This window comes from Acomys russatus, chromosome X, assembly GCF_903995435.1.
Source record: "Acomys russatus chromosome X, mAcoRus1.1, whole genome shotgun sequence".
Taxonomy (NCBI): Eukaryota; Metazoa; Chordata; class Mammalia; order Rodentia; family Muridae; genus Acomys; species Acomys russatus.
In genome coordinates, this window is record NC_067169.1 from 30,330,721 (window position 1) to 30,356,491 (window position 25,771).

The 25,771-nt window shown below is 40.5% G+C and overlaps 2 protein-coding genes across 4 annotated transcripts in view; both read right to left on the bottom strand.

Moving 5' to 3' along the window:
* Positions 1-7,868, bottom strand: part of Vegfd (vascular endothelial growth factor D) — a 38,527-nt gene extending 30,659 nt beyond the window's left edge. For 2 of the 3 annotated variants that reach the window (XM_051141541.1, XM_051141540.1), the window contains exon 1: positions 7,114-7,862. In XM_051141541.1, coding sequence (XP_050997498.1) covers positions 7,114-7,203 — 90 coding nt within the window. In that variant the 5' untranslated portion in view covers positions 7,204-7,862. Of the gene's footprint in view, positions 1-7,113 lie in introns of all 3 variants that reach the window. The other variant, XM_051141539.1, reaches the window with a different exon arrangement.
* Positions 7,869-8,249: 381 nt separating this feature from the next.
* Positions 8,250-25,771, bottom strand: part of Pir (pirin) — a 94,182-nt gene continuing 76,660 nt past the window's right edge. Inside the window, exons 8-10 of the mRNA XM_051141372.1 lie at positions 20,490-20,572; positions 12,287-12,353; positions 8,250-8,647 (exon numbers count right to left, since the gene is read on the bottom strand). Coding sequence (XP_050997329.1) covers positions 8,532-8,647; positions 12,287-12,353; positions 20,490-20,572 — 266 coding nt within the window. The 3' untranslated portion in view covers positions 8,250-8,531. The remainder of the gene's footprint in view (positions 8,648-12,286; positions 12,354-20,489; positions 20,573-25,771) is intronic.

A 25,771-nucleotide genomic window follows, 5' to 3' on the forward strand; every position in this document is an offset into this window, starting at 1 on the left:
TCAATGAAAATTGTACTCTTTCAATAAGCAGGCTACCAAGATGAGACTTGATAGCCTATGACCATATAGTGGGGGAGGAGGTCCCCCTTGGTCATACACCTAGGGGAGGGGAATAGTGTGAAAGCAGGATGGAGGGAGGAATGGGAGGATACAAGTGATGGGATAACAACTGAGTTGTAATCTGAATAAATTAATTAAATAATGTAAAAAAAATGTACTCTCTCTAAAGAGTCTCATTTACAACAGAACAGCAACATATTTGTCATGCTATTTATGGCTCCTGAAAATTTTTATTTAAACGTCATTTAAAAAAAAAAAAAACAATACTCATCTTCAACATGTCAGTCCTATGGTTATTTAATAAGATCCAGTTAATGGTGAAATAAACCTTGTAGAAATTATAGTATTTTGGCTAGTGAGCCTAGCCTTTAATAACTGAGCTTTCTCACCAGCCACTTTGGGCCAAGGTAGAAACCTAGTGCAATGGAAACTTCCAGGAGTCTACAAAGGTGACCCCAATTAAAACTCCTAGTAATTGGGGACACAAGCTAGAACTGGCCATCTTCTCTAATTGGGCAAGGCCTTGGTGGAGGGAATGGGACACCAACCCAGCCACAAAACCTTCCACATACAATTTGTCCTGCCTGCAAGATGTGCAGAGATAAAGGTGGTGCACAACTTATGTGAATAGCCAAGCAAGGACTGGTCCACTTTGAGACCCATGCCATGAAAGGGAACCCATGCCTGACAGTGGCTGGAGGAACCACAGGGTAGATAGTCCAGAGACCCAGAAGAGGACCAAACATAGCTGGCAAAAATAAATGATAAAGAAATAAATAAATGCCAATGAAATTATTGCTAATGACACTCTGCTATACTTGTAGATCAGAGCTTAGTATAATTGACATCAGCAAGACAGTATCAAGCAACCGATAGAAACAGATGCAGAGACCCATAGCCAAACATTAGGTGGATCTTGGGAAGTCCTTCAAAAGAGGGCAAGGAAGGATTGGAGGAGCCAGAAGGGTCAAGGATACCACACATATAGACTCCCAAAAATCAGTCCATAGAACAACTAAACAGGGCTCATAGTAGCTCAGAGACTGAACTGACAATCAGGGAGCCTGCCTGGGTCTAATCTAGGTCCTCTGCACATACATTGTGGGTCTATAGGTTGGTGTTCTTATGGGACACAACAGTGGGAGCAGGATCTGTCTCTGACTCTGTTGCCTGCTTTTGGAACCTTTTCTTCCTGCTGGGTTGCCTTTTCCAGCTTTAATATGAGGGGATGTATAAAATAAAAGTATAAAAAAAATATGAGGGGATGTGCCTAGTCTTATTGCAACTTAATATGCCATGTTTGGTTGATATTGCTGGGAGGCCTCCTCTTTCCTGAAGGGAAATGGAGGAGGAGTGGATCTGGGGGAGAGGGGAGATAGGGAGGAGGGAGTGGGAGGAGAAGAGAGAGGGAAAACTGTGGTTGGGATGTAATGTGAGAGAAGAATAAATAAATTTTAAAATGATAGTATTACTTACAGTTTCAGGCATTAAAATTGTCCTTCCTACAGGCCAGAGTGAATTCCCTGGAGGTTGGTAATACATGAAAATGACATCTTTATTTTATAAAAGGCATCACTTCCACTCATGTGCTTGGCACATGGAGGACATTCCACAGATGTCTGCTGAACTGAATGTACAGCTTTCGTTCTCCCAGTAAGAAGCTCACAGGGAAAGTATCTGACCAGAGTATTTGGTCAAAATTTGCCACATCTTCCCATATCACCCAAGATGAAAACATAGGCAGGGCCTCCTAAGGCTTTCAGGGACACAGACAGGAGGCTGGCTAAGTTGTGCACAGAGACACTGTGTGGCTAGCTGCTGTTTGGTGTAGCTTTCTTTCTGTGACCATCAGGCTGAAATAATGGGCTAAAGTGACTTCATTCTCTAACTTTGGGTCCTAGAAGTGAACATCGTGTTGCATGGCCTAGGGCTAGAAGAGCATCTCAGGATTCTTTGACACATTCACCTAAATCTTATGCTGTGTCCACAGTCAATACACTTAGGGTAAATACCCTGCCTTAAAGGTGCTTTTGGATTTTCTAAAAATCATGAAACCAGGCAAGCCATGGTGACGACTGATATCAGAGATTACTCTGCGTTGTATTTCATCTGGCTGTCTCAGAACAGCCCCCCCTCCGCCCAAGGCTAGTCTATCAACTAGACAACGAACACGACTTTCAGCATCTAAGCTGCTTGGAACACTGCCATAAACAAAAGAAGGAAACAGTCCTCTGCTGAAAAGCTTCCATCCTCATGGCGAGGGTGTAATAAACAGGAGCAAACAGACCACAAATGTCAGTCCCAGATGTGTGCCATCAGTAAAATAGTGTAATGACACAGGAACATGCTGTGTAAACTGTGACCCGTGAGCCACGTCCAGTGTGCAGCCTGCTTTTGAACAGTCTGTGAGTTCAGAAGGAGCTTTTGCATTCTAAATGGTTGAAACTACTGAAACCAAGGTTTCTCAGTACATTGAAATTTACACACAATTAAAATTGTGGTGTCTATGAAGTTCAGTGGAAGCTCACCCCCACCCTGGCTACTTTTCTAATCTTGACCACTGCACTTCTGATCTCAGCTCATCTTCTACTAGGCACTCTGTTCTCGTGCTCATCCTCAGAGCATCTGTGCTACTCCCTCTTCAGCCGCTGTCCTGACGGTGGCCTCTACCTCCCTCACTTCTTTCAGTACTATGCACAAATATAACTGAATTAGAAGAGCCTTGCCTTTGATCGCGATTGTTCTGTTCCCCTCCTTCACTTGAGTGCTTTTCATTATTATTGTCTGTGACCTGTTACGCATTTGCATATTGACCTCTTCCACCAAGCACAATCAAAATACACATTCCAAGAGAGAAGAAATATTGTTTTCTTTCTTTCTGCATTTTCAGATACTAGCTGAAAATTGATGAATTATCAAATATTGAAAAGTTGTAATGAGAGGTACAAGAAAGTCTTTATGGGTTAGGACATCTCAACAAGCCAAGCTTTCATGATGTTTAAGATTCCTCAGGTGGCCTTCTGATTTATAATACTCTAGTATCTTAGTAGGACTATAAGAACCAGAAACAAGAGAAAAGTGGACTCGACACCATAAAAACAACCCAAGCAGAAATACTCATTTTATTGCCGTCTCCTTCCATCCCAATTCATTCCCAGTTATGCTGAGCTCCTATCCTCTGCTCATACCACATGATAAAAATGAGTTCTGTAGGCTAGAGAGATGGCCCAGTGCTTAAAAGTATTTGCTGCTATTGCAAAGAACAGGAGTTTGATTCCCATTATCCCAAGTTAGGTGATTAACAACTGCTGTGACCCCAACTCTATGGGATATAGCTCCCTCTTCTGTCCCCTGCAGGTACTCACCTCATGTGCACATACTTCTATACAGATACTCTTAAAATGAAATAAATCTCTAAAAGAAAAAAGAATTGGGCCTAGATGTTGCCCAGGAACAATTTTGTTGTCCTTTGAATTCTTATTTCTTTATTGCCTTTGTCCAATTGTGGGACTACTTGTGTCTGAGAGTTCCAGATCTTCTTACTAAGAGTTCTTTATGGGATCACTTGTACATACAAAGACCTTGTTTTTAATTTCACAAGTTATCGTTGTGACATGTTTATAGCAACATTTCATTCGCAGATGTTGAGTCAGGATTTTTCAATTAAAAATGTGTCATACAAGGAAGTATTATGCATAGGGTGTAAGAAAAGGTTCTCGTGTGACTTGGGTATCATAATATGCCTGAATGATATAAAAGCTGCAATTGAATTCGTGGTGAGACAGGAAAATCGACAAGAGTTCACTGGTTTATCTGGATAAAAACAAAGTCAGCAAACTCTCCTGCAGGTGACTTTTTGAGTGAGAAAGTGGTGTGTTTGATTTCTGGAATTAAAAATGGAAGGTGCCCATCAGCCTTTTCCATACAAGTTACTTCCTAAACGATTGCAAGAGAAGGCAAATGGCACAGCGTTGAAGTCATTTTGTGAGCCTTGTGGATTTGGGACTTATTCCAATCTAATGTAGTACTAAATGACTCCATCACTTAGCATTACCACTCTTTTCTAGACAGTACAAGTGATGTGGCTAAAAAGACAGTGTAGAGTAAAGCTGAAGACGAAATGAATTCTTCTAAAACCATTTGGAAAGCTACCATGACCGGGACTTACTCCTCTATTGCTATACTGACAGGCCAGCATAGTGCCATAAAAAGAATTTATAGATGCTAACTTCTTCTAGTGTCTTATAATGACTCCTAACATATCTGGTTACAACATTTATTAAAGCGGTCAGCCATCGTGCTGCATAGAAGGTCATTGTGAATGGCAAAAGCATAAAGCTGTTGGTAATCATTTACTTAGTGTCTAGAGGGTAAAATATTATGATTATATCTATAACATTAGACGGTTGTAAAGTACATACCTTGAAAAACTATCTCAACTGTATAAAAAAGCTTGAGAAAATAGAAACTAAAATAAATTCCACACCTAGTCACCAATCTGGTTATATTAATAAACCAAGCACAGGTTTTTCTTTAATTAAAAATTTTTTAAAGATTTATGATTTTATGTGTATGAGTAGTTTTTCTTTAAAACATTTTAAAATTAAAAAATTATTTAAATAATTTATTCAGATTACATCTAGATTCTTGTCCCTTCACTTATATCTTCCCTTTCCTTTCCCCCTTCCTTCTTTCACCTTATTCCCCTCCCTTAGACCTGTGACAGAAGGGACCTCCTCCCCTACCATATGATCACAGCCTATTAAGTCTCATCTGGGTAGTCTGCTTCCCCTTCCTCTGAGTGCCACCAGGCCTTCCCACCAAGGAGAAATGGTCAAAATTTTTTTCTGAATGTGTGTATGTGCATTACATGTGGGCCTGGTGTCCACTCAGGTCAGAAGGCATCAGATCCCCTGGAACTGGCTTTATAGATGGCTATGAACCACTGGAAAATGAACTCAGGCTTTCTGAAAGAGCAAGAAGTCCCCTTAACCACTGAATCATCTCTTCAGATCCTTGATTTGCAAAGAAAGTATTATTTGCCTCAGCCCACATGTTTCAAGCATTTCTGATCCCAAATAGCTAGTTTTCTAAACATAAACTGCAAGAATTATGAAATTAGGCTGTATCTCACTCAAACAGCATTAAGCACAATTATCCTAGGTGCTCATATCCATTTTTATGCTTATAGTAGAAAAGAGTTCACAAATTCATAGACGTGTACCATAGTCACTGCCTGTCTCAGCTGAATAAACAAGATGATTCTCTAAGCTAGGAAGTAAAAGTTCAGACAGGAAGAGAGGGCAACCTAGAAATAGATTTATCATCATGACCATTCTGGAATGGATGTGGCCAGAAAAGAGGGAGTGAAGAAATGGATGCTCTCATAGACTCAGTACTGAGGAGGACCATGACGATTTCATATGACAAATGGTATATTCTTATATCTAAAGACAAAAACGAATCAAGTACCAGTGTCCTAATTCATTACCACCTGGAATATGTTTTTATGCTAAATTTTAATTTAGACATGAAAAACACCAATGTAAAGAAATAGATTTCTTTTTTTTTTCTTTAAAGAGGAGGGGAGCGGGGAAGACTATATAAACCCAAATTATGTATGTCATTATGCTTCAGTACCCAGTTGTGTGTATCCCCAAACTTCTATTTAACTACAGTCAACACTTTCCTTCTTATAAGAGACAATCTACTAGGTGGGTGGCAGTAAATTCACTGGATGTAGCTTCCCTTTTTAATGTCACTGTGCCTGGGACACAGAGAGGATTCTGGAAGCTGTGTCTATAAAAGAGTAAATTCCAAACACTGAAAACTTCCCTAGGGAATTAGCATTGAAGACTGGTGCTAAGTAAAAATGTCAAAAAGCAGCATGCTGAGGTAGAATGGTTTCTTGTGTAGAAGCTTGAATATTTCAAGCTTTGCAAATCCAAGATGCATATGGCAGAGAGGACAGTCCTTGGCAATACCTGACTATTAGCCTTGGTGTTGGATCTCCATCCCAGGCTGTAAGTGAAAGGGGACCCACTTGAGTCGAGGCAACAGAGTGAAAACTAAATGGATCCCAGTGCCAAGAGACTGCTGTCTTGTCCTGTGAATCCTGGGTGCAGATTGATTGCCTGTCCATGGACTAGACGCATACAAAACAGTTCACATTTTCATAATTTTCCCCTCTGGGGGGCGATATGCCCCTCTATTGAAAATGCACATCACAAAACTCAAGCCCACATCTGATTTCTGTCTGCTCGTAGACAGACCTTTCTAAATCTGTCATGATTTAGTAGCACTCTAGTCAAAACAATTACATCTGAGACCTTTTCAAAAAGTAAAATGGCTTTAAAAATACAAAACATTGAGTGAAAATGTTGGTCCAGCACACAGTAGCACTTTTTATTGCGGGGGGGGGGGGGGGGATTGTTCTCAATATCTTGTGCTGTCCTTGATGCTTGCTCATAGAGCCAGCTGCATGCTGACTGCTTAACCTTGCATTTTCAAAAGCAGAAGCACAGAAACAAAAACAGACTCTAAGAAAACATTATTTTTCCTGGGTGGTAGCAATTGGGAATTTGCAAAGCCGGACAGAAAACATTCATGAGAAACACTGTGACTTTCAAATTTACAGAAGAAACTACTCAACCTTGCTGCTCACAGCCAACCTATAAACCAATAGCCCACAAAATTGTGTGTGTGTCATAAAGACAAATCACAGCTTTGTCGGAAGACCCCTCTGCCATCAGCAGGCATAACCGGGAGCAAACTGGTTCCATGTCATGGAATGTTTATGATTTCCAGAATGCTCATGTTCTATTGCCATTCCAAACACATACAATAAATAAAGAGTAACAGTCCCAACTCTCATTAGCATATGCATTTTCAAACACTCACGTCAAGAAACTCATTAAGCTCATGAAATAAAGCAGTCACCAGTACACGCAGGCTAAGCGCAGGCAGGGCTTTGATAGTGCTTCAAGAACAGTGAGGGGCTTTTTTGGTGAAAGCCAATAAAAAGAAACGTTACAAAAACTCAAGCTCACCTACCTTCACTGCTCCAGGTCCATTATTGAAGCCCTGCACCAGGCACACGCAGGACATCATGAGAACACTCACCACTGCCCACTCTCTATACATTCTGAATCTTTTAAATGTCTACTGATGACTAAGCAGTTGTTTCCAGGCGGCTACTGAAAAGTGCTCCAAAAGGCATCCTCCAGAAGCAAAGTTTGAAGCCCCCAAACTTTACATGGAAAATAATCACATGATCCGTTGTAATAAAAAAAAAAATCCAATGAAATGACTTGAGTTAGTCAAAGGACTCACCTCCCACGCCCACCCCTGCCACTCTCAATCTTAGTATGGGAGAAAAAGACGAAAAACACTTAACAGTTTCCTGCTACAAAAAATAATCAGGGGGTGGCCATGTCTTCGACTGGAAGCTAGAAATCACTCTACAGTCATTTCATGTCCAGAAAGTTGAAAAAAAAATCTCCACCCTATGCCCTAGGTTCTAGCTGCTTTATAAGGAGGTGGTGTGACCACAGACCAGCAGCTACAGCAGGCTGGGACCCAACTATGGATTAAAACTTTTTCACAGCCTTCAAGGAAGCTTGCAGGAGCATGTGTCTTAAATCTGACACAGAGTTTGGCAGAAAATGCTGAGAAGTCTTGGCTGGAATCCTGCTGCGTCCCTTGCAATAGCGGGGCAGTTTTAAAAGCTGACTCTCATGGTCAGGGCGGCTGTGTTTTTGAAAGCAGATAACTTGTAACTTGAAACCCAGAGCCCACTTCTGAGGGCTGGGGTGGCAGCTGGATGGCAGTACGACAGCATAAGAAGGGGCTTTAGATGCGCAGATATCTGCTGCCCATGACACAAAAAGCAAGGAAAAAAAAACTTTAAGAAAAACCCCAAAGGGCAGAGAATAAAAATGCATCCACTCACATATAAGAAAGCACATGTACATGGGCAATTTTTAAAATAGGAGCTTAATAATTTCCATCAAACTGACGAACATTGATTTTTTTTAAAAAGCAAGAATGAGAATTATTTGCATGTATCAGGAAATATCTTACATATATTACTGCCATTTTTTATTGTTTGTATTTTTCCCTTTTAAGATTAGTTAAAACTGTTCTCAGATGATTTCATACATGTATATAATTCATTCTGAAGTCTCACTACAAAAACATCTTTTCATTTTAATGTGGAATTATTTTATTTTTATTTTTGGGTTTTCAAGACAGGGCTTCCGGGTGCAGCCCTGGCTGTCCTGGAACTCACTCTGTAGACCAGGCTAGCTTGAAACTCAGAGATCCCCATGTTTCTGACGCCTAGACTTCTGAGATTAAAGGCTTGCTTGCACCACTACACCCAGCTAAATGTGGAATTCTTTTGAAGCACCAGCTAAACCAGCTTTGGAAATTGAATGGTCAGTCCATCCAGATGGCAGAATTTCAGCTCTTCATTGGTTTCCAATCTTTGACTTCCAGGTTTTGGCCCCTTCGAAACCGTTTTTTGCATTCCTGAAGTCAAGGATGGCCTCAGAAATTTCCTCATTGGTATTCATCACAAACGGACCTAGGACAGAAAGAGACATTCACAAACTTCTGGGTGATAACATGTTCTTCTACCATAAGAAGTGGCATGTATTCCTATAGCTCCTCATTTGAAACAAAAATCTAGGCATAGCCAGGCAGCAATGGTCCCTTTCCACAGCATTCAGTTCTACGTGACTGGCATTTGAGTTTTGTGGGTAAGACTGGATATGGTTATAAGTTATCATTCAGACCAGACTTAAACACCACTGGGCCTCACTGTCCACTGCAGGTTCCTCACAGCGATGATGATCCCTTTATTCATCACGTTCTTTGTAGTTGTTATTTGTACAACATGAACTGATGTTAGGAACTGAACCAATCCGATATTATAAATCAGCTAGCCTGTAGCATAGTTTTTGGTATCTGTCTAAGGAGTGGATGCGGCTATGCCGTTCTGGGCTCATCGAAGTCTGTTTTGAAAACTAACAGCATTTTTCTGACAACAAACAGGAGGTTTCATTACTTCCAAACAACTTGCACATTAACTTTTTTTTTGCAGTTCTCCAGAAGATACATCCATGTACCCTAAAGTTTACAGGAGGTAAACTTTAAGCCCCTACCCAGATCTAGCCAATGGGCAGAATATTCTCCACAGTTGAGTGGAGAGTGTGATATGACTTTCTCATGTACTCTGGTGCCTCACATTTGACCATGTCCCCTGGAGGGGGAGACCTGGTGGCACTCAGAGGAAGGATAGCAGGTAGCCAAGAAGAGACTTGATACCCTATGAGCATTTACAGGGGGAGGTAATCCCCCTCAGGAACACTCATAGGGGAAGGGAATAATGGGAAAATGGGGGGGGGGGGAGGAATGGGAGGATACAAGGGATGAGATAAACATTGAGATGTAACAAGAATAAATTAATAAAAAAAAGAAAAAAAAATTTCAAGTCAAGTATTTCTAAAATAATTCTTGTTTTTATTTAGCAAAGGGCTAGGGAATGTCCACTTTAGATTTTATGGGTCAAATAGGCCAAACACTGGGCCAAGGCCCCACCTCCACTTGCTACCCATAATAATTTTCCTATATTTTCCCCAAGCAGAGCCTCACCACTCCTATGCCCCAACTCTTTTTCTGTAGTACAAGTTTATATCTTACTTGTGACACCATACCATGTATCTCAGTTTTATAAACTGTCCCTTGGGTCACCTAAGAAGTTACGGAGAACAGAGAAAGCCTTGAATGGATGTGTATTATTGACACGAACCAATGTCTCTGATTCGTGGGAACTGGCAAAACCTTCCTTGAGTCAGGCTCAAGAAATTGGGAAACCGGCCTGTGGTTTGTGTGGGGACATTGGCAGTGTATGCAAAAACTACAGCTACAGCTTCCTCATCCTGAGGACTGCAACAGAGACTGTTCCCTTCCAGAGCTCTCCCATGGAGACTACTAGCTAATTCCTCTCCTCTGGCTGCATGTACTAAACATGCTGAGGTTCTGGGTTGTAGCATAGTAGGTAGCAGCACTCCATCAGATCAAGTACAGGCCACCGATTCCAGCTTTCTGTATACGTGTCTGCGTGTCCGCCTTTTCTTCATTCCCTTGTCACCCCAGTCAGGTTTCCAAAGTTGTTTTGAAGCTTAAATAACATTTGCAAAACACTCCGACTAATACTTAAAAAATACTAAGTGGTAAGAATGTATATGTTAAAAAATGAAATATCTGCATGGTTTCCCCCTCATTTGTAGGAGGGGCATAACTCCATCATGGTTATTTTCTATTCCAACATGCTGTCACATTTATGCCTAATGTCATCATGCAGAGCACTCAGTGACAAAAGGAGCAGACCGTTAATTCATAAAAATACAGCCAGTTTCCCAAAGACTCTCAATATGTTTGTGGCTGCCTTTAAACATACAAAGGTAAAAAAGTAAAAATAAAGAAAGACAAACTAAGCTAACTAAACAAAAATGCTTTGCCCCTCAGTAACTGGCAGTTCAATGGGCATGTATTTTGTCTGGCTAATGTGGGCTCACATTCACAAGCATGCCCAGTGTCCCCATGCCTCAGAGGCACTGGAAGGGGATTTACATACATGGTACCTATCATTTTGTTTTCTCATTTTCATTCAACTTGACTCCTGCTTTTCCTAACTCCTGTGAAGGAAAGGGCTGAACATAAAAGGTTTCCATCCAGAACACACTTTTCCTACACAATTTCCAGTCTATGACTAGATAATGACCCTACTCCATTTGGTTGTAGTTTTCTTTGCAGAAGAACATTTTTATCAGACATGACAAAAGGAAGAAGGGGCTATGAACCTTGGAAGTGAAAATGTGAAGTGTGTAAAATTAACACGACTAGCTGGGGCTTATCTGAGATCATTGTTTATGCCTGAGAATTCATGCCAAGCAATGAAATATGATGAAATTTAAAGTCCTGTTTCATTTAATAACTAGTGAGCTGCACACTGTGTTTTGTAGACAAACGTATAAATAACACATTAGGTTCTAGGTGCTTTTAGGTTTTTCTCATTTAGTCAAATGCCAATGATACAAGAACATCAAGATCCAAAGAGCTGAAGTGATTGTGTACCAATGCTGGCCAGCATTTTCTGCCTTCAATTACAGTACTACCTCTTGGCTACAATAATTAACTCTATTTCTTTTTCTTCAAAAAATATTTATTTTAAGTAAGTGTGTATGTGAGTGTGTGTGCCTGTGTGCCCGTGAAGATGCCTATAGAGGGCCAGAAGAGGACAGTAGATCTTCTGGAGCTGGGCGCTAAGCTTGAGTCCTCTGCAAGTGCAGTATACACTGACTGCTGGGTCAGTTTTCCAGCACACCCCCCCATTCATTTTCTAATTACATTCTAAAAAAGAATGGCTTAAAAATTACAGAAATTTTCAAAGAGGTATTGTTCCTAAGAGCCTCATACTTTTCATTAAAAATATAATAGGCTACAAGGACAGTATTGGCTATGATTTGAATATTGATTTTCCCCTCCATAATACATATTGAAATCTGATTGTCCTTGGGCAGTACTGGGAGGTGGGATTAAGTTATGCAGATGAGTTGATAGCTGTTCCTGTGGGTGAATTTTCATTTTTGTGGCACTGGCTGTGTTACCACAGCAGCAGATTGTTATGAAATTATAGAGTTATCAAGTTTTGTCTGCCTAGCATAAACTCTTCCTACTTTCTGTCAAGAGTTGAAACAACATGAGGCTTTTGATGGTGCCATATTGTTAGACTTCCAAACTTCTAGCAATGTCTGCCAAAATCTCTTTTCTTTATAAGTTACTCAGTCCCATGCATTCTGTTGTTGCAATAGAAAATGGACTAAGACAGTATTGAAGCCACTGCTATTTTGGTTAAATGATATTCAAGTCCCTAGTACACAACAAAGTCTTCTTTTTTTTTCTTCAAGTTGAAATCAATTATGACAAAATCAAAAAGTTTTCATTTTTACCACAGATCTAAGATCAGTGCATTATTTATTTACTATAGGCAATTAGAAAATGTCTCTTTTTCTGGCAATGGAGAAATGGAACCCAACCAGACTTTCTAATAATACTACACACACACACACACACACACACACACACACACACACACACACACACACACACCTGTCAAAGGAAAAGAAAGCCAGGAAAGTCATCATCATTTTGGACTTACCATGTTGGACAACTGGTTCTCTTAACGGCTCCCCAGCAATTAAGACAAAATGGCTTCTTTGGGGGTCCTAAAGTCATCAAAGAAAGCATCAAACAGTACAAATGTTTATTTTTAAATGTGAAATTGGAAACAAGTTATAGTTAACATACATGTTATGTGGATGGTGCTACCAAGGGCAATTTTCAGAAACATTTCCTATGGAAATCTTTATTCCTTAGGATGTTTAGCAACTAGAATTCAGCACTTAGCCCAGGCTACCAATATATCAACATCTGCAAATTGATGAAGGAAAACTGAAATTAAAGTCTTCTTTGTACATGTATGTGTATACATTCAGGTCTATGTGCATATGTATGTGTATGGAGATCAGGGGTCTATGTATGCATGTTCATGTGCATATATATATGTGTAGGTCAGAGGTCTGTGTGCGTGCAGGTCTATGTGCATATGTATGTGTGTGGAGGCCAGAGGTCTTTGTCAAGTGTCTTCCTCAATAGCTCTCCACCTTACTTCTGGAAACAGGGTCTCTTACTAAAACCAGAGCTCATCATTTGCCTAGACTGACTGGCCAGCATACTCCAGGGATCTACCTGTCTTGGCTTACCTCCCATGTAGATGGATGCTATCACATTCAGCCTTTTAGATGGGTGCTGGGGAACCAGACTCAAGTCCTCATTCATGTTAATCAAGCAATTCACTCACTGAGCCATCTCCTCAGTCCCAAGGTTATGGTATTCTTTAGTGGAAATATATTCACACCAAACCATCTGGTTGTACTAGCTTTGTTCTCATATTTCTCAGTAACAAAATCCTTTTACAATTTTATTACCTTTTTCTTTTTAATTTTTTCATATAATATATTTTGACATCTTTTCCTTCCCCCATATTTTACCTTCTCCTCACCTCTACAATTTCGTGTTCTTTCTTTCTCTTAAAAACTTCAATCTTTCTCTTAAGCAACTTCAACCCAACCCCACTCCCGAAACACACACACTAAAATGCATGGAGTCCATTTTGTGTTGGCCAACTAATCTTGAACATGAGGCCTGGCCTGGAGTGTAGTTGATATACCCAGTGCCACTCCACTGACGAAACTGAGTTTCCTTCTCCCAGTAGCTATCAATTGCAAATAGATTCTGGGTTAGTGGTGAGGCTTTGTGACCATTTCCCTCCTTTTTACAAATTGGGATTTGTCCAGATTGAACTTATGCAAGTTATGTGAATGCTGTGACAGTCCCTGTGAGGTCAGATGTGTGCATCAACTCTGTTGTGTGTGGAGAACACTGTTTTCTTAGGGTCATCCTCCCCCTCTGGCTCTTACAATCTTTCCACCTCTTTTGCAGCAAAATAACAGCTAAATTTATTTATCTATTTATTTAATGTGGATGTGTGTTTTGCCTACATGCTTATCTGTACCATATGTGTGCCTGCTGGCCAAGGAAGCTAGAAGAGGGTGCTGGTTACCCCAGAAGTGCCCTGTGGGTGCTGGGAATCTAACCTGAGTCCTGTAAAAGAGCAACCAGTACTCTTAACTGCTGAGCCAAGCCCAGCAATGTAATTTTAAATGGAAATAACAATTATACAAATCAAAAAACAATTCTTTATTGCTTTGTCACTTATTAAAGTAATATGAAATGTATCTCAGCACATTCAAAATAAAATACACACAAAACATAAAAATGAATGCATGTATGTGTGTATAATGTTTAAAGAATTGTTTTCATAACTAATGCATTTTTTAGTTTAAAATCATATTATCATTCCATTATAAATGACTATTTTAAAGTACCTTCTGTGTTCTTTTTTTTTAAATTTTTTATTAATTTATTCTTGTTACATCTCAATGTTTATCCCATCCCTTGTATCCTCCCATTCTTCCCTCCTCCCCATTTTCCCATTATTCCCCTCCCCTATGACTGTTCCTGAGGGGGATTACCTCCCCCTGTATATGCTCATAGGGTATCAAGTCTCTTCTTGGCAACCTGCTATCCTTCCTCTGAGTGCCACCAGGTCTCCCCCTCCAGGGGACATGGTCAAATGTGAGGCACCAGAGTACGTGAGAAAGTCATATCCCACTCTCCACTCAACTGTGGAGAATGTTCTGACCATTGGCTAGATCTGGGTAGGGGCTACCTTCTGTGTTCTTGCAATGAAATAGTAGTTAGTAGTGGATGGCAGTCATGGGTGCTGGCAAGTTCTAGATTGTCTTCATTCTGCTCCATGCCATTTCCAGTTCTTTCTGATTGCTAACCCTTCAAACCCAAAGCAACTCCAGACCCATTTGCAGATCCCAGGCTGCAGGGCTGCAGACTCTTCCACTGGCTTCTTTTTATGATCTCATTCTTGTGACTGGTTATGCTGAACTTTCTAGACTTACTGAATTCGTGGCTCCTTTGCTTTTTTTAAATTTCTATTTTTATGTCTTTGGTTCCCTAGTGCCTCCCACTTGCCAATCTTCCCTCTTGAAAGGAGCTTTCTTGTAAGGGCCATATGAAGAGGCATCCTGAGCCACATAAGGGAGAATGGAGGCACCAACGAACAACAGCTCTACCCGAGCCCAACCTCTAACCTGTTAGCCACGTGGGACATTCCAGAGAAACCAGCAGAGGAACCAACCTCCATGATGCCCAGAAACTGGAAACTGTTGTCATTTTAAGCCAAGAACTACTAAAGTGGTTTCTTACAAATAGATAATTGAGCATTGCCTATTTCTCTCCAGTTTTTTCTCCGTCCTATCTAATTTTCAATCAAATAATAATAACAAAACAAATGACTATATATTTTGAAACTTCAAGTTTTTAAAACTTCACCCATATTCTAATAATGTAGAAATTTTCTAAATATACAACACTATTCTAAATTATATTAAATATTTACATGTTTCTATTAATACAAAGCTCTATTATCTTATTTGTAGCAAATATTTTGTGCTTCCATTAATACAAAGCTTTTTAATTTGAAATCATTCCAATGCCTAGTCTCAGAATATTTACCACTGGATTCAACAAAATCAATAATTAACCCTTTCTTCTTCTGTACTTTTTAATAAAAGCTGTAATATTTCAGAGGACTGAAATGTGCTTATCATTTTGGCTTCAGTTAAAAAAGTAAGTAAGAGTGCATGGTAGAATAGTTTCTTCAAAAGTTTTAATCTACTACTCCCAACATCTCAGGACTGGTGGCATTTCATACATGCACTAAACTGATGCTTCAATTACTTCTTCACACATACGAAATATGGGCCTAAGCATTCTCAGGTCTATCACTTTCTAATCATCAGAATCCAGCTCACTACCAAAATGCACATGAATGTGAACCCAGCTGCAAATCTATTATTTAAAGACAGATGTCACCAAGCTCACCTACTAAAATTGTTTCTTTGCAGTAAGCACAGCTCTGCATCCACTTCCTGTTGACTCTTGTTTCTATACAGTTCTAACAGCTAGGCATTGTACTTGTCCTAGTTTGCCTCTCTGTTTCTCTGATAAAACACTGACCAAAACCAACTTGTGGGAGGAAATGGTTTATTTGGGTTACAGTCTGTCATAGATGGAAGCCAAGGCAGGAACCAGGGGACAGGAACTGAAGCAGAGACCACGGAGGAATGCTGCTTGCTGGCTCACTTCCAGGCTCATGTTCTGCCACTTATTTTCCTTCCTTCCTTCCTCCTCTTAGATTTATTTATTTTATGTGTATGAATGTTTTGCCTGCATGCATGTCTGTGTACACACATGCCTGGTGCCCACAGAAGTCAGGGGGGGCCAATTAGATCCACAGGACTTGAATTACAGATGGTTTTGAGCTGCCTCAACCACAGGACCCCTACGAGAGCAACCAGTGCCCTTAGCAGCCGAGCCACTTCTCCAGCCCCTCTACTATCTTTCTCATCAGCCAGGGTTCACTTGCCTGGAGAGGATAGTGCCCACAGCTAAGGCCCACATGCCTACTACATCAATCAGATAGCCAGAAAATAACCTACATAGAAGCTCCCTGGCCAATGTGATGGAGGTGATTCCTCAACGGGGGTTCCCTCTTCTCAGGTGTGCCAAGTTGACAATCACAATTAGCTATCCCAATGGTTGTCCAGTCTGTACAACATTCAGAGATCCAAGAAAAGGAAGCATTGTTCTGCCACAACTTGTACCTAAATTCCATGAGACTTTAGGCCTGTTCATGGTGTCTGTGGTGAGCTACTGGCTAACAAAGCCTAGTTTTATTTGGCATGATTTCTTTTTCTTTTTTTGCAAATGTGATGTTTAAATAACTAAGACGTCAATGACAATTTTTGTTTTTGTTTTTGTTTTTGGAGACATGGTGTCTCTGTGTGTACCATTGCCTGCCTTGGACTTCCTTTGTAAACCAGGCTGTCCTCAAAGTCATAAAAATCTGACTGTCTCTGCCTCCTGAGTGCTGAGTTTAAAGGCGTGTGCCACCACTGCCCAGATGCTCAACAACAATTTTAACAAGTCAGTTATGATTCATTCTCTAAGGAGTTTGGAGAGGTGAGGCTTCAGGGTGAAAAAAAGAGACACAGGGAAGAGGATCATAGAACAGTGTTCTGTTGTGTTTGTTTTTGCCACAGCCAAGGAGACAAATTTGAGTTGGAGGGTCAGGAAGTGGAAAGGAAAGGGTTAATGTAGCAGAGAAGAAAGACTGGCCTGGATGTCAAGTACCTGCTGGCTGTTCAGAATAGAAGTTCCCTAATCAGAAGCAAGGTCTTTGGGGATTATCATACATGCCCTGTCTCCACACTGAGGAGTGAGAAAGCACTAAAAACCAAAGCTTTGCTCTTCGCTATTACTCAAATAAAATGATGACCTTCCAATTATTATTTGGACAGCAGAATAAAAGAACACGTGCATTTTGTCTGAAATGAGAAATTATGAGCCTTTTAGGAGTTGAAGAGAAGCTTTCCATCATTGTAAAAACCTGGACGTTTCTGCTCCAAACTTCTTTCAGTGACTTTCGTATAGATTTACCTTCTGGGTGACCCCTTCTTTAATCTAAGGCAGATTTATTTTCTGTCTCTTGCTATAATTTTTTTTACATTATTTATTGTGTGCATGGGGTGGTGGTGCATATGTGCCATGGACTACATGTGAAGGCCAAAGGACAACTTCTTTTTGTTCTGTTTTGTTTTGTTGAAACAGAGTTTCTCTGTGTAGGCCTGGCTGTCGTGGACTCATGCCGTAGACCAGGCTGGCCTTGAACTCACAGAAACCCACCTGCCTCTGCCTCTGCCTCTGCCTCTCAAGTGCTGGGATAAAAGGTGTGTGCTACCACGCCGGTTCAAAGCAGGACTTCTGATAGTTAGTTCTCTTCCTCCACCTGGGGATTGAACTCAGGACCCCAGGCTTGGAAGCAAGTGCCTTTACCCACTGACTCCTCTCCCCACTGCTTGTTTTTCTTTTGTTAATCAACCTTTACTAAAAATCTAATCACCCCTATAACTGCTTAGGAGAGTGTTACTGTTGCTCAAAGTCGCAGTAGAAAATTTTCATCAGTAGTGTGAAATGATGAAAGCCACGCAAAAGCGGAGGATGGAAGATGAGCCTACATGGTCCTAGAGGCTCAGATGTCTGTTTCATGCACAATGACTCTGACTCCAAAGCAGGACCTTTAAGAGTTCAGCCCCTGCCTCTTGCTCTGGTTGTCTTCTAGAGTTCCTAAGTTAAGTCTTTTGCATCTTCCTTAGATACGAACTTTCAAAAATTGCCCTGGGGCCAGCAGGTAAAGGTACTGGCCAACAAACCTGACAAGCCAAGTTCTATTCCTGGGACCCACGTGGTGGAAGACAGATCCAACTCCTAAGAATTGTCCTTTGACCTCTACAAGTGTACCATGACACATTAACTAACTAAATGAAGCAAAATAGGTAAATTGCCTTTGATGGTCCATAACTGTTACTGCCAGAACATACGCTGAGTTTCATGGAGACCAACAATGCATGCTCAAAGCCCAGAAGAAAGGCCCAGGAGTCATTGAATGTGTTGATAACTTCCAAGTTATGGGTTTCTAACTCAGGTAAACTGAGTGTAAACACAAAGTTTCAGTATGAGTAGGACTGTGAGAGCGAAGCTAAGGCATCCTTTTTGCTTACAGCAGCATTTATTACTGTGGTGAACCTGGAAAATCTTCCAGAAAGAAATTGAACTTGCAGTCATTCTTTCTAGACTTGACCGTTTATACTTTGGATGTCAATGAAAAGATCAAGCAGTGAACTATTATTAAAAACAAAAACAAAACCCTAATAGTTCTTTTTATCATCAACTTTTACACAGTTAGAGCAAATCACTGCCTTTGACATTCATGGTGCATTTTGTTTCATTTCTGTGTTTCATTGGTTCTGTTAATCAAATCATTTGAATGGGGGTATCCATGGACAATGACATTTTAAGAGCATGGTTGTCTTCACCCTTTTGTTTTCATGGCAGCCAATGTTTATCTACCTCAGTCCACTTACTACAAATGAACTTGCTACTCTTTTAAGACTCTCATACAAGTTGGGTCTAAAAATTAGATGGAGTCTTTCTCAGTGTGCTCACGTTCTTTTAACTGTGGGTCTGCTAGTGCAACCATCACTCAGGAGAAAAGTCCAGCACACCAATTGCAGGCCATCCTGACCTGAGGGGCTTCTGAAACAGACAGCTTCAGGGTAAGCTGTATCAGTTCAATATTATGTGTCCAGAATAGCCTGAGATTGCTTCCAATCTCTAACAACTTAGAAATATTTGGCATCATTGTAACCAGTGCCTTGGGTTTTGTCCATGGAGTCAATAAGCCTGGCCCAAAGACTTTTAAACCTGGTATAAACCAGGGCCACTGCCATTGTTAGGTGTCACAGCAGAGTTAGGAGTAATGGACAGATACTGAAACTGCAAGCAGAGCAGAGCTAGTAGAAAGTCAGGTGCTAAATCAGTTCCTTATACTAGACCACAATTCAATGTACCTTTCTTCTTGTCAGAATCTTCAGGCTAAGAGGAGTTCTGAATGGGGATAAATGGCCTTGCTTTCAAGTCTATTGGTCAATGTCTTCCATCCAGGGCCTTTCCTAGATGTAAACATTGTTAGGTGTCTTTGAGCCTGTTATTTGAATTCTCTTTCGATAATGCATATGTGTTAATCTGTTAAACTAGTGCCACGGATTTTAGTAATCCTTCACAGGTTGCTTCAATCATTTCAATTTTGCAGACAAATAAATGAAGCCTATGCTAATGAGACAAATCAGGGATAAAGGTACTTGCTGCCATGCTGGATGTACCAAGTTTGATGCCTAAGAACCACAGGATGGAAGAAAAGAACCAATTCCTGGGAGTTATCCTCTGGATTGCACATGCATTCTGTGGCATGTACATTCCCATACACATACACAAAAATAAAAGTAAATGTAAAAAAAAATGAGCAAATGTGAAGTACAAAGAAATTTAGAAACATCCACAGTCACATAGCCAACAAGTGGCAAAGCCAAGACCCAAACCTTCACAACCTCTATCCTGTTGTAATGTAAAGAGAAGTCCTACTTTCCTACAGACACACAACCTATTTAAATGAAAATTCTTTTAAATATAATGCTTTTGATTCTAAAGTTGCCATGATGCATAAAACACTAATAGAATGCCCTTTGTATCAGGAATGCCATTTTGTCAATGAACTAATACTTATTTTTGTCTATCCCAGATATCTTCTGGCCTGCAGCTTTCCCCATCAGTATTTTTTTCCATCTTGGCTTCTAAACCCTTATCTACAGTGTGTTCTTTGTGATGGAATAAGGAGAACCTAGGTTGACAATGATAATCAGACTCTATTGGAAACTAATACATCAGGAACTTCTGGCCCATGAATAATTTTCAAGCCTCTTCTCTATTGGGTTGAGGTATGTCACTTTGCTTTTTTGTTTTAAAGATTTATTTATTATGTATACATTGCCCCCAGGGTTGGATGTGTGTTCAGAAACAGGTAGATTCTGAGAGCTCCCTGGCCAGGTAGTATAGATACAATAATGATTTTCAAGTTCAGAGAGAGACCTTGTCTCAACAGTCTCAAAGGAATAAGGTGGAAAGTGAGAATAGGACACTCATCATCCTTCCTTAGTATGTGCATGTGTGTGTATAGGCATGAGTACCTACACCTACACATCACACACACACACACACACACAAACACACACAAAGAAATTTTTTTAAAAATTAAAAGTTTAAAATACCTTATTTTCCACCTGGACACCGTCACCTTCTCCAAGTACTGCTGTGTGATGGGGTTCTATCTTTTGTTGAGCATCATCAGGCCCTATGACAAGAGATGACCCAGTAGCTTTAGTAACTGTTATGGTATACTGATGCAATGACCACACTTTTGGTCAACTACATAGAACCATAATGTTCTTTTTACTGCAGAAATAACAGACCTAAGAAACCCCCTCGAATTTGTGGGGTGTTTACATTTGCTATTATTAAAGGCTAAAATGGATTGGTTTTCAATTAGAAGATAGTAGGGAAGTGAATCCTGCATCGTGTTTCCATTTATACTTAGTGCTGTGGCCAAACGGTTCTATTGATTTTTAAAAGCCCTTGAAATCACATGTTCATAAGTGTTCTCTTGTATAAAATATAAACCTCATAAGAAGCAAGCAGAGCTAGGGAAGTGATTAAATGTCATCAATAATTCATTTCAACAAGAATTTACTGAGCATCTCCAACTTTCAAATACTAGAGAAAAATGCAAAGATGTGCAAATCAGATTCCTTGCATCCAAATAACTCAAAATATTCTTGGGACCAACCAAATGAAAGCACATGCAATCATCAGAGAAGAATTCAACGGAAAACTAGATGAGTCAGATAGCAACTTATCAAATACTGAACAAGGTCTGCTTCTAAACACTCTGGAGGGGGAATGCCTTCCAAGCACTCTGGACGGTAGGTGTTTTAGGATATATAACATTTCCTTCCTTCTCTTCTAAGTCTTACAGATGAAAAAAAGCAGTTAACACTTCAAAGTAATGAAAAATCTCATTAAGAATAGGAGTCTTGGTGGCTCATTCAGGTTGAAGCAGCCCAGGCATTTGGTCTAGAGGAAGTAAGTCCTGAACAGATATGTACAAGGTAAGACAGACCTCCAAGAAACAGAACTTGGAAGAGGATATTGTGGACAAGAGGACAGAGAGTCGAAGGTAGTTGGTGAGAATTTCTGGGGATACTGGGAACCTTTTTATTATGACTTTAACATTATACTGAAAAGGATAAAAATGTATCAAGAAACTCTTTCAAAATTATTCTTATTCATACAAAGTGGATGAGTGAGCGAGCTAGACACAGATAGAGCGAGTGAGCAAGTGAGAGAGAGAGAGAGAGAGAGAGAGGAGGAGGAGGAGGAGGGGGAGGAGGGGGCAGGAGGAGCAGGAGGAGAGAAAAGAAGACAAGACAAGCGAAATGATCAAATCTGTGTCTTGATGAAATAGTGTTGGAGGGAAGCAGAGCATAAAAGGAAATGGAAGGCAAGCCTTAACTTAGAAAAACCTCTTGGGAGTTCTCTGTAATGGGCTAAAGTGAAAGTGGATTACAATGTGCATGAAGTGAAGAGAGAAAGACAGTTTGGAGGCGAGGGAAGGAGGGTGGGAGGGATTTGAGAGAGAAAGTAAGGAGAACAAGCATGTGGTGACCTGAGAAATGCAGCAGCAGTTCTACAAGAGGCATCTGGACAATGGAGAGGTCAGCATGGGCTAGAATGGCCAGAGAAAGCTGCAGAGAAGGGAGACATTTAGGCTGTGTCTTCCAGCTGGGTATAAAAACAAAACAGCTATGTCAACAGACAACAGAGAGAAGATCCCAGATCCAGCATTCAAGGAGTTAGGGAGATGGCTTGGATGGCTCAGCACATAAGAGCACTTCCTGCACAAGCATGAGGATTTGAGCTCAACTCCCTATCATTCACATAAAAAGCCAGGCATGGCTCTATGCACTTGTAACCTCAGCGCTGTGGGGGAGCAGACAGGAGGATCACTGGGGCTTGTTGGCTACTATCTTAGCTCCAGGTTCAGCAAATGACCCAGTCTCAAAGGAATAGGAAGAGAATGATAGGATAGGTCCTCTTCTGGGCTCCACATATTCATGGGCACATGAACTACATGTGTACACCAGAGCGGGGGCAGGGGGAGGAGAAGGAAGGGAGGGAGGAAGGGAGAGAACAAAGACTTCAAGCTACAACTTAAAAATTATTAAGGAAGTGATTATCTAAATAAAACAATAACTTGATGAATTATTATAGAAGCAGAATCACAGTTTATAAATTTAAGGCATATTAGTTAGCATTCTAACAGCTATGTTGTCTAGAGAAGTCATCTTCCAGCCTATATTTGGGAGATGGGGGATCTATAGGGCATATGGCTTACATTGCCACTGCCAAACAAGAAATAGGATTCTGACAAAGCAAGAATTCCTATCCCAGAGTAAAGTGTTCCCCAAAAGTCCACAGCTAGAACTGAGAAGTGTGACCTTGGGTGGGAGACAGATTACATATGCAGTCTCTCCATCATGTAGCTGTGATGTAGCCAACAGACCACAGCAGCGTTCACTCTACTGCTCACTCTGTCTCCAAGCGAAATCACAGATATTTTTATACCATGCTCAGAATTATGCTAGTTGTCACACACATTTTAAAGCAGACCTGCTACTGAATCACGCCATTTCCAACCCCAGTAGAGAAGCATACACATAATCATGTCATAAACTGGTTCTTTAACACCTTAATACTGTCACTGAGTTTAGAAACATTGTCCTAGGGAAGCTTAGTAGATATAAAACAGAACAAAAGTCCATGGCAGAAAAACATTTAAATGTGTTTAATCGCTGGCTTTGGAGGACAAAGGTGGCTAGAGAATAAGCCCGATTTTGGTCTATAATAACTTCCCTAGTGAAAATAATTCCACCTTTGCCAGTTCCAAAGACTGAACATAAGCTCAGGCACAATCCACCCCTACAAGTTAGTAAGAGCTGCCCCCAACATAACGTCCATTCATCAAAGGTGCATGTCAGCAAATGTCATGGAGTGAATAATAAAACTCTATTGACTTCCCATGTACACAGGGATTTGGCAAGAGAAACCTGGGAGTCCAAGAAGAATGTCATTTAGTTGGCTAATATTTTTAACTGTGACGGGGAAAGGCACTTTATTAGGTGTGCTTTACTGGCATCCTCTGCGGACAATGAACCATTTTTCTATCTTCAACTAATCCATATGTAACACCCAGTACCCACGTGGTCCACTTCTGGACCCTGATTTTGTCTTGTTGTGCGATACAGTTTTAATAGAGTGAGCTGACAAGACACAGCACTCAAAAATACTGCTGAGTTGGTAGTTGTGCACCCCATATCAGGGTAGTGTGCTTGACAGCAGTGCAATTTGCCTGGGAGAAAAATCTAAATTTAGAAGCAGGGGTCAGCAGGTCCAAAAGCCTCTAAGCCTGAGTTGATGTTGGGTGCTGCTGCTGCTCATGCTCCTCCGTACTGATGTATAAGTGAAAGCACGGTGTGATGCAGGAGAGGCCCTTTGAAATGTTCTACCCCAAGGACCACTTCCCTCACCCACAGAGTCAACTTTGCAGGCTGATGCTTTTCAGTCTACCGCGAGTTTCTAGCTTCCTACGCCACAGTCCTCAAAACAGTGCCACAGAGAGTGGACTGACGGCATCATCATTTCCTGATTGTTTCTTTGATATTCCACGCACCTGGTTATCTCCTGAACCTAAAATAAGTCCCCTCAAAATATATCCTATTGTTTCTGACTACTTGTAATTACAAAATGAGCCAAATCAGATAATAAAATACTTTCCATCCACAATCTTTGCCAAGAATGTTAAATCTAACAATGCAGTTAAGGAACATTTAACCAAAAAATATAATTGCATGGGCTTTTTGTTTGTTTTTCTTTCTTTCTTTCTTTTTTCTTTTCTTTTCTTTTTTCTCTTTTCTTTTTTCTTTTCTTTTTTTTCTTTTTTCTTTTTTTTTTTTTTTTTTTGCCTAATCAATCATAAAAGAGCAAAATACTTTAAAAGTTTGCCTTTTAATGTTGGGGTCCAGCTCCAGTGTGTGAGCTTCCTCTTTTCATTTTCTTCTCTTTAGAAGAACTGGTGTCTTGCACTCTGTCCCACGCAGATTTTAGCATCACTAACTTTGCATGAATAGCAAAAGCTCGTTTATCTGCTACAACTGAGACTACTAATTGAAAACTAAACTGAAACACCCTATTTTGAAGTGTAAATGTCCTGTAATTTACAACTGCATTTGATAAGTCCAGTTGAGGTGTTTTGTAGCTAGATTGAGGCATTGTCCTTCATTTTCGTTTCTTTAGCATTTCTTCCACTGTGCATGTGCATTTATGCATAGATGTGTGTGTGTGTGTGTGTGTGTGTGTGTGTGTGTGTGTGTGTGCACTCGCGCGTGTGCTGGCTAGAGGTTGACATTGGGTGACTTCCTCAATTGTTCTTCGCCTTATTTTTTGAGACACGATCTCTCACTGAACCTGAAGCTCATTGATTGATTAGATATATTGGCTCACAAGCTCTAGAGATCCTCCGGTCTTCCCCAGCACAACACTGCTTTTATACGTGGCCACAACCACCACACTCAGTTTTTTTTTTTAACGGATGTTAGGGATCTGAGTTCCAACCGCCATACTCGAACAGTAAACACTTTGCCTATGGACTCATGTCTTCTGCCTCCTGTCCTCTTTTTTAGTGTATACCCATAAGGCTTCTCCTAAATCCTTCTAGATTGCTACAGTTTTCCTAATGTCATATTTTTTTCATTTATTCTATTAATTCACGTATTATCCATTATGCTCTATTCTCTTGAGACAGGGTGTCTCACTGAATCTGGGCTAGGCAACAAGCCCTAGTGATCCTTTCTGTTCCTCCCCCATAACACTGGGGTCGCAGGCACGTATAACCATATTCAGCTTTTCACGTGGATTCTGAAGATTTGAAATGGAATTCTTGGCCTACACGCTAGGATGCCCCACCCCAGCCACATCTCTCATCACTGAGGATGCTGATGAGAAAGGGGAAGGCAGAGGCTGAGACTCTCAGGAGCTCACTGAGTAGCCAGGATAGCTGAAAGGGTGAACTCCAGGTCCAATGAGAGATTCTGTGGGAAAAAATAAGGTTTGGGGCAACTGAAGAAGCAACTTGATGTTAACCTCCATGTGAACCTACACACATGTGCACACATCCACACTAGCACATACATACACCACATGTACCACACCCCACAAAAAACGCAACACACATTTTAAAGATATTAATTGTATTGGCTTACATAAGGCCATTTCATGCAAGTATATAATGTACTTTGAATATAGCTCCCTCAGCCCTCATTACTCTAATCCTTCTCTTCTCTCCCCATGCCTTTGTTCCCTAATTAATGGAACTATTAAATTTTTACTTTATGCCATCTACCAAAATTACTTTTGCCATCCAAATTGTGGCCTATAT